General features: G+C 37.8%; 1 protein-coding gene across 1 annotated transcript in view; it reads right to left on the bottom strand.

The window, feature by feature from the left end:
* Window positions 1-3,205: 3,205 nt before the first annotated feature.
* Window positions 3,206-17,975, bottom strand: part of SPRED1 (sprouty related EVH1 domain containing 1) — a 52,454-nt gene continuing 37,684 nt past the window's right edge. Inside the window, exons 4-6 of the mRNA XM_065753893.1 lie at window positions 16,869-16,918; window positions 8,948-9,106; window positions 3,206-4,990 (exon numbers count right to left, since the gene is read on the bottom strand). Of these exons, the coding sequence (XP_065609965.1) occupies window positions 4,331-4,990; window positions 8,948-9,106; window positions 16,869-16,918 (869 nt within the window). The 3' untranslated portion in view covers window positions 3,206-4,330. The remainder of the gene's footprint in view (window positions 4,991-8,947; window positions 9,107-16,868; window positions 16,919-17,975) is intronic.

The raw sequence follows: 17,975 nt of genomic DNA, 5'->3' as shown, positions 1-17,975 counted from the left end.
CAATCCCCACACAGAATGGAACAACATGTCAGTTGGTTCATTTCAAGATAGTTTTAATTGAGTAATTACAGGAAAAAAAAACATTTAAACAATATTTAAGGTGTTATCTGCTACGTCAACTTACAAGAATATGATGTAAGAAATCCGTTACAAATTTAAAGGCATATTTACATTATATACTCTAAGTAACAAGCTGCATTCATTGGCATAAAAGGAAAAATCTATGGGATGAGTGAACACAATGATACACCAATTAGCAGAAAGAAATAGCAGTTGAGGCTTAATGGAGACAATGTCCGTATGAGGCACTTGGAGGTCATAGGGATGGAAAGCAAACAGCACCAAGCAAAAGGAGAAAATTCTGTACAGATTATACCAGAGCCTCAAAGATGAAGGCTGCTTCATCAAATGCTTTAATTTCTTCCACTAACCATGAATTTTGTAATCAAGAAAGAGAAGTTTTCAGGAAAGTAAACAAAAAGAAACCAAACACGGCGTTGCTCCTCAAGCCCACCCTTCCTCGCATTTGTCAGTGCACCAAAGGAAAGTTTTATCCACCCAGCTGCTGCACTAAGAGTACCAAAAAGCATTTTTTAGAAACCAGTGCTTTGTCACCAGCCATGACCCTGATCTGCATCCCGTTAAGACAAATGTATCACTGTGCTGGTTGCATATTGTGTCACACACGCTAAAAAGATTTCAAGTCCAGTTTGAACCTGTGCATTATTTACATGGGAGTTGAGCATTATCCTCCAGGTACACATGAACAGAACGTTCTGAAGAGAACGTAACCGAAATGGGAACGTGGCATCCCAACGTGCAAAATTAAGACATTCTTCAGAAGTCTTTGTTTTCCAAGAGGAGCTGGGTGAAAGCCTGCTTGCAGCATCCCTTACATAAGCTCTGGGAAGGCAGCTGAGGTTTGTGCCATCCTTTGCAGCTATTTACTAAGCAGTTACCATAGTAATTGTAGATTTTCAGAATATTGCTTTAATCTTGCACACAGCTGTGGGTGTAGCCCTCCGAACCACTGCAGTGCATGTGGAGGTGCACAGGCACACCTGTGTGTGTCTGGGCTCTATTCATCACAAAGGGAAAAGACAGACTTCTGTACGAAGACCAGCACTCCTTCACTTTGAGTATCGGAAGGGATACCCAGATCAAGACAAAAGTCCCTCACGTTCTAATGACACAACCTGAAGAATTTGCTGCATGCCTCATTTTTATGCTCTTATGGAATAAAGTAACTCCGCCAGCTGAACAAAGCGTACGGCTAAAGCAGTTTTCATTCTCCATTAACACTACTAGTAAAGTTTAAGAGGCTCGATGAGACAAAGAACCCCTGCAAGAAGTCAGAGTACTGCCGCGTAAATTGGTAGCTATAAACTCTTCCCGCGGCTGTGACGCCGCACCAAAGCTGTCTGCTGAAGCCCGAGCGCTTTCCCCCAGTAGATGGTGCACGAGCGCCGCTGTCAATCGGCTTCCCCCACTTCCTCTCAATAGGAAACATTTAATTTTCACGGTAACTGAGGTTTACAGAGAGCGAAGGACTTAGTATGCACCGACCGTCCCCCGAGGCTCGGGTCTCCTCTCCGAGCAACACAAAGCCCCGCTGCTGCATGCCTGGCAAGCTCCAGCTCTGATGCCCAGGGAGAGGGGGGGTCAGGGCTGGGGAAGGAATTTCTCTTTTCCCAAACGCTTAAGAAAATAGCTGAGAAGGGAATGAATCCTACTTGCTATCAAAAACAAAAGGCGCTCAAGATTTAAGAGCCCGTTCTGGGAAGGGTGTGCTCTGCGTCTACCTTTAGTTACTCGTAAGTGCAGGCGTGAACAGGATCCCTAACAGCACCACAGAGAGAAGTACGCGTGCATCCTACCAAAAGCAACCCTTATGTAACTGTACTTTTGCACAGTTGAACTTCACTACTCCGAAAGCAGGCATGCAGGCTGCAGGTTCCACCACAAGAAGGAAAAATGAACGTTGTGAAATGTCACCAACGCTTTTTCAGATGGAACAAGTCTTCAAAGGGGAAAGCAAAGAGACGAAAACATTTCAGCAAAGCCGTTAAATGCAAAATGAATATATTAATGCACGCATTCAGTAATAATATTCAAGCATATATGTTTCATATAAAATACAGTACTAGTGCTCAGAGGAAAGTGTTAAATCCAATTCCTTCTGAAGTATATACAGAAGTAGGAATCGACAGCATTTACCAATACAGACAGCGAGTTCTGTTCTTAGGTTGTTCACACCTCTCTTCACCTTGAGTTAGGAACCTAGCACTGACAAATATGAAAGTTACCTCATCCACAAGACAGACACCACTACTTTATATATATTTATATATATCTGAAAGTTAACAGTCGATTCCAGGAAACCAAGTTTAGCTGAAAGTGTGTTAAGCATGACAACCAACCAGAGCAGCAAATACATTAACAGTAAAAAACAAGATTGCTGCTACAGCACCATATTTTTGGACTCAATTCATCCAACCAACTCATTGTGAAACTGGAAGCTCTCTCGTAACTTCTACAGCTATCAATAACGTTTCTTCTTTTCAATGTGAAATAATACTCTGAGATGAGCTATGTACACAACGTGGTCAATTCAAGCCGTAATATAAATATAAATGTTTTCTTTTAAAAAGTATTTTACAGACAGATAATGTTATACACATTTGTTCCTTTTAATTCTGGGCTACAAAAGAAAACGAAGGGCACTGAACTACACGAACAATACTGAGAAATACAGAGGGTGAGAAAAGTTACGTGCATCTTTTCAAATGCATTACTTTTGTTCAACAAGGATACTCTGGGGACAGCCCATCCAGTTCCAGCTGTGACAGCAAATCAGCACTTACCCTACAGAATGATTATTTTTAGTGTTATACATATATAATTAAGGAGAAGCAAATCCTTCTTACTTCCCACAGAGCAAAATATATTATGTTTTTCAAAATTCTCTAAGGGTTAATTGTTAATTCATTCTGGAAGTTAAACACTTGGTGAGTACAAAGCTGTAACAAATGTCACGCGCAGCACCACGCGTGCATACACGCAGCCCTCCATCCCACTCTCCCCAGCCTCCCTCCAAATTCACTCCATTACGTCCACTCCAAAGCCTCCTGTTGTCTTTCCTTTGTTCAAAACCAGTAGTTTTGTCCAAGTAAGGAAAAGCTGCAGTTCAAAATAATGAAAACAATTTTGCTTTTGTTATTAATCTTTTGTTTTAATCATAGTACTTGATAAACAGTTGAACAGGATCCTAGTTTAACAGAAAGATAAACAAGAACACTGATGACAACTCGTTACAACTGCCTTAATGTACCTTTTGCTTAATGAACATCTGTATATGTAATAAAGTATTTTTTGGAGGACGCCCCAAAAGAAAACAACTCACTGGTTGAGCAACAGAAACAACTTCCTTTTTTTGCTATTATGTTGAAATCAAAGTCATTTATATATAAAAATAAATGTTATGTTCTAACGAGAACATTTTAGACAATTACATCTGTGCTTAACAAAAAATATTGGTCACTCAAGACTAGAATAATTAATATTTTAAAAGTTTTTAGATTATCAGAATGTATGGATACAACTCAACACAAACTGTAGCTGAAGGGAAACAGGACTGAAAATATCAATTTGTCCATCTGGAATAAAAATGCAACTAAATTAACTAATTAAATATTTAAAGTACTACAATGGAATGTGACAGTAGATATGGTCCATACCTACTAGACCAGAGGGAAGGGAAGTTTAACATGTAATAATTCGTACCTTACACATTTAGTTAAATATAAACATTTGTTATTTATACATAAAGTCGCTTCCAAAAAACTATTAATAAGTGATTTAGTTGCACTTAAAATCAGTTTCATTTCTCATTTTGCCGAGTATTAACTTTTCTTAATCTTAAATCAACTGTCACTAGTGCACTTTTAGTTAAAATTTCCCCTCAGGTAAGTTTTAATCCTTTTAAAAGAGCCCCCTCACCTAAACCATGAATGTACAAAGTGGCAAAAGTTAATCCCTTTTAGTATAATCATAGTTTATATACTCATTTTATAGCCAATAATAAGAACAGGCTTTCCTTTGCAAAATCTCCTTCACAACTCGCAACGAACGCCACGCGCTCAAAGGAAACAGTTAGGCGTGGCTAGCACTTGTAAAATGCCAAGGTCTGACAAGTCTTGTTGCTTCTTCCACACCGAGCATCTCTTACGTGAAAGAAGATTCCCTTCGGCTCGCCAAAAAGCTTCCACAAATCCAAGTTAGATGCTTCCTGGAAAGAAAGATTTTCAGCTCTGTTTGGCACAAGACTGATTCATCCTGCAGCTTTATGCTTCCCTCCACAGCACCCACACGCCTCACCGCAGTGATGGCATGCTCTCAAGGGGAGGTAGCAGCACATACACGGAGCAATGAATGACAGCGCTACCAGTGCTAACCAGCGTAAGCAGAACTTGTCATCACTAGTGTCACACGAGCACGGATCAGAAAAGTCTCCTTCCGAGTCTGACATGCAGTGATACAGCATGCTCTCTGCGCAAAGCATGCAACTAACTTGGTAGATACATCTTTTAATAGGATCTGGAGCATCTTGACATTTTCCTCTGCCGTTATCTTCATGATTAAACCTTTCCTGGCAGTATATACAACGGGAACGCTCACCATCCTCTTTTCTTCTTTTTGAGTTTTTAAATTTTGATGAGGAAGGCTGAGTTTTAAATACCACAGAACTCTTCGAGTCTTTCAGGGAATTCAACTTAGTTCCATCCCCACACGGGTATAAATAGTCAGATTTTTTACTGTCTGATTTAGAAAATGGTATATTTGAGTCTGCATCATCCCTCTCCAGGTCGTTCTTCCACATGTCAGGATGCCTGTAGTCTGCATAACGACGTATCAAAATATCACGGGGGTTTATTCTAACGATTTCGTCTTCATCCTGAAAGCTAACGTGTCTGATCGGCTTCAGAGGGACCTGAAATGACAAAGGGAGATTAGTTTACTACAGTTATGTTACCTGTGAGCATAAATTTGAGACTTAAAAATTAAGAGCGCAGGATTTCTTTTTTTCTTGCACTGTGTAAATAGGTTTTTCAGCTCGCTCTCTTACCAGTAGCATTTACAGACTTCCTTGTGATCCTAGCATCAGGAGGTTTCACATTCCCTTCTAACACTTCCCGTCTCACAAGAGCTCTGGACACGTTGGTATCAAGATAAAACTTCACACTGTACTTCAGAATAGGCTCAACATTTGGATTTAATATCTTACAGTGGCAATTGATTCTACAGGTCAATGACGCGTTATGTCACTTTGTCAGTTTCACATATCAGTGACCACCTCTAGGATAAACTCCCCCTCGAACTCATGCTGAGTCGCTCATGTCATCGAGGAGAAGCTTTCCAGAGCCTTCACTCCTGTGCTGTTTTCAAGTTAGGTCAGTTTAGGATGCCAGTAGGCAAATGCATGAGTACTTTTAAAATTCATGGAACTGACCACAACTCAAAGAATGTTTTACCTTCATGAGCAAGTAACAAAGAACACGCTGAACATAAAGCAAACAGTGCGGAAACAGGTCAGGCTTCTTGTTTACTCTTTTTTGCAGTGAAACAATTTTTGAAGGTGGCAGATCTGAAGTGCTGCAACTGTCATACTACAGAATGAGATACAAGTGTAAGGCAGCGGACTGCTGCTGAATGTTAGTGAAATCAGAAGTGATTTTTAAGCAAATGTGCCAATACTGTCAGAATACAAATACAGCATATAGATATACAAATATAGCATAGAAGGAACTTCTTAGAACAGCAGACAGTCCAGCAAGAAAGGGAAAGTCTCAGCATGTCGCAGACAGGGACTTACAGACAGGTAATAATTTTCCTATGCTGTAGAGCCATTAGAGACAGAATATAACAGAGCTCCAAATCTGATTCCACCTTTTTTTTTTTTTTTTTCCTCCTGTCAAATGTGCAGTCTGAAAAATGCCTCATCCAAAAGACAGAAAGATCACTTCTTAACAAGGCTGGACTCTTCTCAGCAGTGTGTGGTGACAGGACAAGGGGAAGTGGCCACAAACTGAAGCATAGGAAGTTCTGCACAAATGTGCGTGGGAACGTCTTCCCAGTGCAGTGACGGAGCAGTGGCACAGCTGCACAGAGAGGTGGTGGAGTCTCCTTCTCTGGAGACGTTCCAGACCCACCTGGACACCTACCTGTGCAACCTGGGCTAGGGAGCTGCTTTGGCAGGGGGCTGGACTCCACGATCTCTACAGGTCCCTCCCAACCCCTACAGTTCTGTGATTCTGTGAGAATTGGGAATTCCTGAGTATATCTCTGGTATTCATATCAGTGCTTTGAGAGTACGTACCATCTTTTTAGCACTGAGCAAACTGATGATTCCTAACGTTGTTGTGTGAAACAATGCATGTCTGAAGATGATACTCTAAGTTAACATTTCCCTTTCACCTTGCAGGCAGTTTTGCTCCTACTACACTGAAATCTGCATGTTCCAGTTTTGGGGCAGAAGGCAGAAGAGGAGGAAATAGCTTCTTAAAATATTCTTACACAATCAGAAGTTGGCATATCCATAGGCTGCTCAGTAATACTTGTGTGATATGTATTACAGAACTGTAATTAGGGCTGCTCTGCCCTGTAAGCTTCTATTGCAGTATGCTAGCAAGAACAAATTTTGTCCTGGCTCCATATCATTTAGTTGGACCTCCACAAGATGCAGAGGATATGCCGTGAAGTAAGGCTCATCCCATTCAGCTGACATCTCCACTCCTCCACGTTTTCCCAGTCCCCAGTGCAAGCAGTTAATTCAACACTTATACATAAAGAAATACAGACTGCTCCTAAGTTCTACTGTGTTTGAAAGAGGAGAAAAAGCCCACTACTTTAGCATCGGAAACTAGCTATGGATAGCTTCCTTTTCTGAATGGTTATGAGCATAAATTTAAGGGGAAAAGGTACTAAAAGCATCACTACAACTGCATATAAGATACAAGCACAAAGGATCCTTACCCCACTGTTCAGGGTACTAAGCATGCATTTAAAGACATTAAAACCCACTGCTTAAAAGTTAAAACCTCCAATCAAAACCTCCACTCTCAATCTCCTCTCACCCAAACAGCTAATTGCTATTACAGCAAATCCAACCTCTTCTCAATCTTTGTTTTTTTATTTGTTTGAATGTAACATGACACATACACAGAAGTACCTTCTTTTTTATAAGCCCCCAGCCAAACACTTACTAAAACATTTAAAAGTCCAACAGGTAGCTGATATTACAAAATCATTAAGAAAGCAAGTGGTTAACACTGAATAAACAAGCAAACAGGAAAACAAACATTGGAAAAGCTTTATTTATAGAATTATTTCATACTGGGTGTTTAGTGGGACCTATATAGGAAAGAAAGACGTACATAAAAACTGAAGAACAGTATACCACCCAGATTTCATTAAGCACAAATACCAGCTAAATTCAATGAAAATAATGCATCTAGTCCTCTGATATTCACAGCAAATATCTCAGTACAGGTGAAACATCTGCGTAACAGCTGAAACAGGAAATGAGGAATAATAATACAACAAACAAACTCTACAGAGAATGTGACTTGAAATTAGGCAGAAAATCTTTACTGAATGGCTCAACTTCCCAGTACTACACCTTACTTGAAGGATCATACCCGTGAGCAAGGCACAGGCACTTGCTCAGTACTGCAGCCTTCCTGACTCCCTTCTAACAGATACACCTGACTGCTCTAGTTGAAACTCCCTGATGCAAAGACATTTAAGTTAAACACACTCATTAAAGATGAGGAGACGTTGGTTTTCTCTCCCTTTTTTTTTTTTTTTTCAATAACATTGTGACAGTATTACAGTAAAGGAATTGAACTGCCATTAATCACTTCCTCAGTTTCAGCTTGTACTTGTTATTTGATTTAGGAGCACAGTAAGCCTTTAAACGTATGTATACATAATTGAAACTAAATTGTTATTTACCTCCAAATCTGCTGCTCTACATGGCCACATGCATGGAGCTCAGCAGCCAGAACAGGGTTTGCATGTACAGAATGTGAGGTTTTGTTAGAACACAGGCGAGTCAACAAGTGCACAAGATTACACAAAAAGCACGGTATGTTGGATGCAGGTAGTGCTACAATCAGAAAAATATTTTAAAGCACATTTATCTACTTGAATTTCCATGGAAATTTAAGTAGATAATAACTTCAGCATGCAAGAAGTGACTTCCAGCATTTTAATTTCAAATTTATATCAGATGAGACCTCCTCAACCTTTAATTAATCAATTCTACATATATGCTCTTAGAACATAAGCTGCTGCACTTTCCTTTAAAGCTCAGTACTTCAAGCCTTTCTCACATTACTGGTCTTCCCTCCTTTAAAATGTCTGCAAGCAGCTTATTACCTTTCACATGTAATCAGCAGACAACTTTCCCTACTGTACCAAAACAGAATATTTTAGTTCAACAGGCAGTTATAGCACGAACACAGTTCTACTAAAAATATTTAGAACTGCCCCACTGTGCAATGCGGTTTTCACAATACCTTTAAATATTTCTAATAAAACAGTATTAGTACACATGTAAGTAAGATTGAGACGATGGTCAGTTTACATTTTCTAAACTAATTTAAATAGCTGCTCAAATCTGCCTAGTCTATCATACAGAAATATGGGTTCAAAGAAAGTGAAAGACTTACTCACGTTGTCAGCTGCACTATACCTTCACAAAGCTTTACTTCTGCCATAATAATGCTGTATATTTCAACTGCGAAGCTTATAATCATCATTTCAAGAAGTCCAGAATATAATGCTACAAACAAGGACTCAGAATGAAAACACTCTTGCCAGAAGCTGCATCCTATGCCAGTAATACAGCAAGCAAAGTAAGAACTGCTTTCGTTGGTGGTCTTACCTGGCTAGGCTGGCTGGGAAAACAGGCTCTCCTGGTGTTGAAATCCTCAAGTGCTGAAGGCCTTACATTTGAAGTATTGTAAGGTTCACTGGTTACTACGGTTTCATGTTGGAAAAGGTGATCTTTCATTAAGGAACCTGATGTATTTTCTTGAGTACTCTGGAACAAGTAAGAACATTCTTGAAATGATTTTGCATTTAAACAAAAACTGCTCCTCAAGTGCCAAGGTCATACATAAAAGCAGTAAAATTCTACACAGTTTGTTAGAGACATCTGTAAACACAAGCACTTTTAAATACACATTTGTAAGCACGTACAAATACATTTCTTAACAATGAGTCAGCTTTGGAAATGAAGAGTTCATTTTCTGCAGAGCATACACAACTTGGGAATCAGAGATACAGACCTTTAACTTGCTTGCCAAATCTGGCACAAGGAACTTCTTTAGCGTAGGAGGGGTTAACCCAGGCCCCAAGATAATGCTTACCCCAGCTACCCACAAGGCTGCCAGTGTTTACAAATATAGAATTGTAGGAAAGAAAAATTAAGACTAATAAGGCAAAGCTAGTCAGAATTTTTAATAAGAAGCTAGACTGCTTAACAGATCTGCTGGAAAGGAAGAGAAAGTCAGTGTTAACATATACTGGCTCAATTAAAATATCTAATTACAGCAAGTGTGTATTAAACAGCTAATGGCTGTCTTTCTAAAATTAAGGTTACATCAGGCAATTTGATACAAAACTGAGACCATGTGGCAGTGTATAATGAGGTATCTACAGAACGTATGCCACTCAGAATGGGGAAGAGGAAGTATGTTTGGGTGGAACACCGGCTTGCAAGATGATCCAATTTTCTGAGAACAGAAAACCAAACACTTCCCATTCTTTAAGCTGAGTGGGATATGCTTAAGATACAGTGGAGTGTATTGATATAAATCTCAGTTGATAAAAAAAAGAAGAGCTGTATGTTTTGTTTGCATTGAAAGATTCTGCAAAGTTAAATGTCATCACCTGATAGCTCTGAGAAAATTCTGGCATCATCCGGCTTATAGCAATGAGAATGCTTCAGTTTTACTATAAAGAATTCTTATAAGGATTTGTATGCAACAAGAAAACATGAATGTAGCAAACAAGAAAAAAATACTGCAGAAAATTACCAAAGTAGTAGTTCTCAGTAGCTGAAATTTTGGTTAAGTGCTAACACTGAACTGTTAGCTTTCATTTATCAAAATGCTAAGAAAGTTGCTCTGGAATTTCACGAACACCTGAGATACATGAAAGCTTCATGCATCAAATTATAACACACCCAGGTTAAGGCAAAGCAGCTACTCTGTTGCTAATGCTTATGAGAAAGGAAACCATCACTAAGAACTTACATAACACTCAGAAGGTCTCTGAGTGGAAAAACACAAATTAAGTAGTCAATTAATTACCAACTTTAATTAATACCAGTGTAATACATTCCATGAAAAGAAAGACAGGAGTTCAACAAGGTTAAAGTTCAGCTGAAAAATACTAAAGACAGGAACAAACTCCAAAAATAACCACGTGTATGGTTCTGGAGCATCACAACACTACTAAGCAATCAGCCCTCTATTTTCTGGTAGGAGCAAAAGAGCATCACATATTAGTGAAGTATCAAACTCCTTGCCAGCAAAACGTACTCCTGAAGGTACAATGCCAAACAACGTTACAAACCACTACCTAACCTTGAAACAAGTTGACACAGCCCCACAGCTACTATTAATTTGCACGGTCTAGGGTGGGGAATGCAAGAATTCCTTTCCAGGAAAAGAGATACCTGCCCACAAGTCAATCCTGGGTCTGCTTTGGAGCACCATGCACTGCTTTCTGTCTCTACAGGCGACACACACTCTCCCTATAAAAGATATAGGCACCCATCATCGGTTACAGTGTTAACAGTGCCAATTACTGGTGTATGAAATAGACTGTAATCATAAAGCAAGCTTTTGTGTCCTGTATGCAGCAAGTATACTGAATGCTTTTACTAAATGCCAGCTCCCCAGTTGAAGTCACCCAACCTACTTCAAGGACAAATTCGGGGGTGGCAGGAGACAGGGAAAGGCATTTGAATATTGTAAGGTAAGAACTCACAAGACAACTGTTGAGAAAGACCAGCACTCAGCCTACCAACCCAGACACTGCAGGTAAGAGGTAAGGCCTAACTTCTGAGACTCAACAAAAATAAAAGTGATTAAGCAAGTTACTGACCATCTTCAGCCTATGAATGCTCATCATGCAAAATTAAGAGATGCCACATAAGTACTCTGAACCCATTGCATTTTTTTAAAGGGATACTTTAAATACAGCTAAAACATTTACTGGTGTCAAAAAGGGTGCTTTGGACAGATACATCCTGCTCCAATGTAATGTTTTATGACAAGGTTATAAACACCTGAAACCCCTATTTGTAATGGAAACACTGATGACCTGGAGGGAGAAGTCCTAGAAACAAAAATGCTATTGTATTGAAAATGCGTTCAAGTAAAACACAAACATTAACTTTTCCAGAAGAACCTAAGCTTGGTATATTAAATACTACCCACAAACACAGATGCACGTGTTCCCTTTTTCTACTGTCCAAAGCAATTACATCGCCCACATTCAATATCCTTTAACCACCGCCTGCAAAGTACAGTACTGGCATAGGTTATTCACTATCATCTGTAGAGTAAACTACGCCAGCTTTTAATGCACAACGGAAATCTGGTTTGCTCCCAGCTGCTGGTATAATAATTACTGTCCTATGGTTGCTAAGAGATACTCTGGATTTTTTTTCCAAGACTACTAAAACATTTCTGTGCGCGCAGGCACAAGGATGCTGGGTAAAGCAATAAAATGACTCCAGCTGTAGCTCTCCAGCAGAATTCAAAGCCAGATGACAGCTGTAGAGAAAATGAAAACCAGACTGAGCTTCTCTTCTTCTTCAAGTTTTCTCTCCTTACTTCTCCCAGTTCGCCAGAGTTAAGTCTGGGAGAGAATTCAACATTGTTCTGCAAACATTGTTAAAAATGTTCTGCTCTAAGTTTAATGATTACACAGAAGGATGTCTGAGAGACCACACTTCCGTTGCATCCCAGCTCTTTTATTTACTTCCCACAAGGCCTGAAAATCTGCTGTTTGATGGTAACCACCAAAAGAGAGTTTACATTTTTGTCTGTAATTTTTAATTGTGAATGAATGATATGAGTTTCAAAACCACTCAAATAACTTCCTATAGCTACTTCTATGACTGATGGAGCAACTACCTGCAGAATTGTCAAGAATTTCTACTATAACCAGGTACGTACTTCTGACATGAAACATTACATAGATGAGTCTCAGTTTGAAGTAAAAAATAAGGCATTTAAAATTGCAAGGATCTTCCACTGGAACATATAAAGCATAGTAGAGGTTATTAGGAACTCCAATGAAGAAATGAATAAATTAAGACACCAACCGTAACTCTCAATCTGTTTACATCTGTTATGGATATTGGCAAGAATAAAAATCCATCTTTTTTGAATACTACATCACAAAGGCCTAATAAACATAAAAAAATAGCTCATTTATTAGTAGATTTATTTTTGTTTAATAATAAATTGACATTACATTTACTTCCAGGAATTACCTGCAGTTAAATAACATACACTGAATATTGCTAATCTTTAGTGCTTAATCACATCATGTTTTTCTCTATACAGATAACAGTGTCAAGTATAAACTGCTCCACATTTCCTCACAAGTTATAATGCCAAATTGCTTTTGTAAAATGAAGCCTGTTCAAACCTTTGTCTCCAGACAAAATACACTGAATGCTCACTCAATAGTGTATTTATGAAGAGACACGTGAATTATTTATGCTGTCCTTGCCTGCACCGAAATTCCTTAAACTGTGTTTCTAAGTTTTACGCTTTCTCCCCTTCATATTGGCAGATACACAGACATCTATTTCTGAAAGCCAACTTAAACAAATAAAGAAAAAAAAACAGCAAAAGAAACCCAACAAGATCCCACCTGAATTTATTTGCCTTCATTTTTCTTCTGACTTGAGTAGTAAGAAACTCACAAGCAGAACTGCTTCATTTCTTATTGCTCCAGAGCTGTTAAAATGTGCTGACAGTGTCTAAATAACATCAACGTCCGGATCAACAAAAACTGACAGACTCAAACTGATGAATTTTTTGGTTCCCAAAAGATATATGCATTTTAAATTCCGAAGTGTCTACAGAAGTACTTTTAAAGGCCTGAACTATAGATCACAATTAGATTTATTTCTAAGAAAGAAAAAAAAGATCAGTGATTGCTCAATCAGTTTTAGAGTGAAAAGTCTGTATCTGGAGAGGACAAGAATCTGAGTCAATCTCTGAACAAGCAAGCAAACTGACTTAAACAAGCTGCTTGTCTACTGCATTCAAAATAGCTGGATTTATACCAAAAAAATTCAAACCTCCTACCAGGACAAATTCTCCATGCACATTTCCATCCAAATACATGTATATTCACAGGATTTATTTACAAACACCACGGGAAGTCAGATAACTCTACATTAACTCATGTCAGTGTTTCTATTTCAAATTAATCTGGTAACACTGAGGGTTATTTTATGATGTGAACAGTTTGCATATAGTATGCTCATTAAGTAACTAGTAGTAATTTTAATAATCTAAGCAACCTTTAAGAGCAAGCATCAATACCATTAAGTTATGGTATTTTGGTGGTTTGAAGTTTTTAACATTCTTCATCAACCAAGCATCTAGGAAGCTACAATGAAGACTTCTTCAATGACACACTTGATTGTCACTGAAAAGGTTAATTCCTCTGCAAGATTTTATTTAAGGTACATTAAAAAAATATCTAGCGACTCAAACGCAAAATGCTAGCCTACACAGGAGTTCCTATCAAGACAGGAATTCAGTTTTTCAATAAAAATTGAAGAATTACATGTACAAGATTAGGACAACCTATGTTTCCACATGCTACATCTGCAAAATGTGTTAATACTCATTACAGGTAGGCACCAATATACCAGCAATGTCACTGACTAGATCAGAAGGCTGTGCGTTTTGATCTTACTTGAATCTTTTTTTTTGCTTCCTGTAGTGTGGATTATAACCAAGCAGTAAAACTCTTAGTGGAACTTGTTTTGCTTTGCTCATCGCTAATCATCCTGGTTTAACAAAATAATTTAAAAAGCCAGAATAATTGTTAAAGAAATTTAGTATACAGTTTATACTGCGTTCGTACTTCAAGAGTATGCACTAAGTATAGGATTCCTAGATGACCAGAGGAAGATGACTAGAATATCCAAAGCTCAACATGTTGATAGCAAACAGTGTAACTGAGAAGGACCTATTAAAACTGCAGCTTCCAGATGTATCTTGATGACATCCTAGGGACTTTATTTACCATACTAACTGACGAAGAAAGAAATGACAGTGAAGAATATCAACATACATGATAGTTACTACAGAGTATAGACAGAAATATGTTTGCTTTTTTTGTTTGATACTCTGCTATTTTAGAAAAACATTATGACTACTTAATACTTTTAATCAAATAGAGGAGCTGGATCCAATGTTTGGAAGTTTGTGGATATAAGGGCAGCTGGGATGTTTATACAAAAGTGCCAACCTCCTCTTTAAAGTTGTGCCCACCCTCTAAAATGGCCTTGCATAAATGTAACTCAAAATTTTTAATAGAACATCATCAAACGTACTATTAGAAACTTAGGAGAACAGCTCATTTAATGAACAGTAAAAATTAAATCATTACCCCTTCAAACTGTATGTGCATGCACACATACAAGAGGTGGGACAAGCCAGCACGACTCCTCACATACAGAATACATTAAATCAAATGGTCTTACCAGTCTTAAATAAAAATAATCAGAATAAAATACCAGGATAAGTTCCACTCACAAAAGAATCAGTGGAGGGTGAAAGGAATTGATCAGTGTGAAGACAATGATTGCTATTTGGCTACTTCCAGGATTTTGTTCTTGATGACTCTACCTACTGTTCCTAAAAATAACGCCATTTCTACACTGACATTCACAAAGCTGTAATTACGTTATCGATATATAAATGCTATTCAAATGCAGCTTAGCTACATCAGGGTGAGTTCAACCTTCCCTGCATTTCTTACCCCTCCTTCCAGTATTCTAGTAGGAAAGTAATTCTACTAATACTTATTTCACCTTGGTATACAGAGTTGTGGCAAGAGAAACTTGGTAGCTTTCTCACCTCCAGGAAACAGGTAAATCTTATTTATCCAGAGCATGAAACTATAATTTGGCAATGTGTGCTGCAGCAAATTCACAAAATATGTTTTCTTGAGTAGAATGTAACAGAGTGAATTTTACCAGCAGTTTGCACCAAAAAAGGATTGTATCTTAAAGTATACCTCATAGATGATGCGTATTTACTTTTTTCCCTGCTTTCTCAAAAACAAACTTTGCAAATACACAGAACTGCAAACATTTGCTTCAATTTTTTGCATCCTTATATAGAAACATAACAGCTAGGCAGCATAATCAAGAAGTAATTAGCTTCCTCTAATCTCATTAGGCCTGCAGAAATTGCTCAATTATTAATCTTTGCAATAAAGCATGTTTAAACAAGTCTTTTAAAGCTTATTAAGGATTGCATTAGCTTTGGCCCACACCTCCTCTACCATATCAAGACCTCATTTTTACTTTAAATCCAAAATATCCAATTTTAAAGTAACTTTAAATGCTGTAAGATAAAGTACTGAAAATAAAGAGCAACAACAGGTGGTTGAGAGACCAACTCTAAGACAGAGAAAAATTTCTTTCTTCCACTATAACATGGAAGGAAATCGGGAGACACTTCTGCATTACCACTGCATTGCAGCATCCTTTCAAAATACTTGACTCTTCCTCATACCATAATTTGATTCTGCAAAATAGGCTACTAATTTTCTTGATTTTTTTTTATACAGAGGTTATACACTGCACCTATAAACAATAAGAAAGAATTTAATAATGAATACATAGCAAAACTCCATCCTCAAGAAAACTTCTATACTACCAGTTTTCTGAATAGTTGCTAAGAACTCTGAGTCAACTTGTTTCTCAATCAGCTTCACGTTACATACATTCACTTCTCAGAGTGTAGTAACGTGTAGATTAAGACACTGCTTTCTCTGCAACTGTAAACAAAGACAAGTACTCATGGACACTAGTGCTTTTTTACTCAGCTGTATTAAACTTATTTGCTGCATCCACGTACCATATTTGTTCATAGTACTAGCTTTTTGACTGCACAGATAACGAGGCAGTGCTACAGTACTTGATAATGGTGTCCGTGTTAAGTACTGTAATGCTGAAACATAATGGAGGACAGGTTACCTCTTGTGTTGTTATGACCTACAGAAATTGAATAGTGACAGCAAGGATCAATAAAAATTTGAAACTTAATAAGTGTCTGCTTTATCTGAAGTGAGGGTTGTTTGGTTTTTTTTTAGTTATCTGAATTTTTGCCCTTGTTTGCACAAGATTCTTTCCCCATTATGTCTGACTCTTCCAGTATCAGAAGTGCATATCACTACAAAGCAAAATCCAGGAGAAAAGCAGGATGCACACGTAAAAGAAAAAGATCTCGATCCCTTACAATATTCTTCTGCATAGAAGTAATTTTCCCACGATTTCAAAGAGGATATAAAATTTAGAAGAGATATTTTTAACTTGGAAAGGTTAATTATTCTATCGATTAAATACTGTTCAATTAGTTTCGGACTGACAATAACATAAGACTTCCAGATAACTGCTCTGAACTTACAACATTCAGTGTAAGTTTCTTGTTGCACTTATTTTATTTACTCCCACTAATGAAACAAGTTGTTCAAATACCTTCTACCAAAATTAACTGCATAGTTAATATAAAAATTAAAATACTCACTTGAAAGCAGTCTTCTGCCACTTCAACGTCATTTTGAGAGGGTGGATAGCCTACAAAAATGTTTAAAATAATTGTTAATAAGGATTTTTTTATTATTCACTGTTTACTGCTTCCAGTAGTTCACACCATCCTTCAATAACCCAGCTGAGAAAAGTAGAGTTGTTTACTTCTTTAAGCAGTAGATCACTGCATTTCAAGTTGATTTCATTAGATATCATTCATCACCTCTGTGTTCTTATTACTAAATGTACCTAGTCACACTCTTTATCTCGTTGACACCGCTCTCGTGAAGGATTTTCAAAGAGTTGTTGCAAATTAGAACAAAGAGAACGTATTCTTGCTAGCATAACATTTTGAAAATTAAGGGCAGATTATATTTGGTTAGCACAAATGCATGTTGTGCTACACTCTTGTTATAAATCAGCAGAAACTGAAACTGTGAGACCGTAAGAAAAAAACAACTGAAATCCCAACTATTTCTCTTGCAAGAATTAACTCAATTCAAAAGTCATTCTAGCATGACAAAAAGCATTTTACTTCAGAAACACGCTTCTCTCTTGGCTAATATGATAACATATATTAAAAAAAAATGAAAAACTAAATCCACAGCTAAGCACAGAATATTTTTTCTAATTTCCTCCCTTTGAGTTACTTCTTTTCTTAAAAAAACAGGAGCAAAAAACAAACAAACTAAAAACACTCCCACAAACATGGAAGAGATACTCTTTCCACTCAATAGAAGTCGGTTTTGTTCCCTTCCACCCTCCTTCCATCTAGCAATACATTTATCATGTTTTCAATTTCAACACTGAGGCTTTATGAGCTTCAGTTTGTTCACCAGTTTCCATGAGATCACTGAATCTCTGGAACCAATTAGGTATATTGCTGTTACAGAAAATTCTTCTAAAATCCTATCTAAATCTGTCTGCCAAACTACTCTGTTTACTAACAGCTGACAAGACAGAGCAGGGACTGAAGCTATTACCATATAAAAAGAAGGCATCCATACTTAAAGTATTCAAGTTCAGAGTTGAAGAGGGCGGAAGCTGTAATGAGCTTCTGCAAAGACAGATGCAAGCAAGAAACCGTGACACTAGCTTCTTCCAT

This window comes from Cyrtonyx montezumae, unplaced genomic scaffold (genome assembly GCF_038088225.1).
Source record: "Cyrtonyx montezumae isolate F1298 unplaced genomic scaffold, pur_monq_1.0 scaffold_10, whole genome shotgun sequence".
Lineage (NCBI taxonomy): Eukaryota > Metazoa > Chordata > Aves > Galliformes > Odontophoridae > Cyrtonyx > Cyrtonyx montezumae.
The sequence above is the reverse complement of the archived record's forward strand: the minus strand, read 5'-3'. Positions and strand labels throughout refer to the sequence as shown.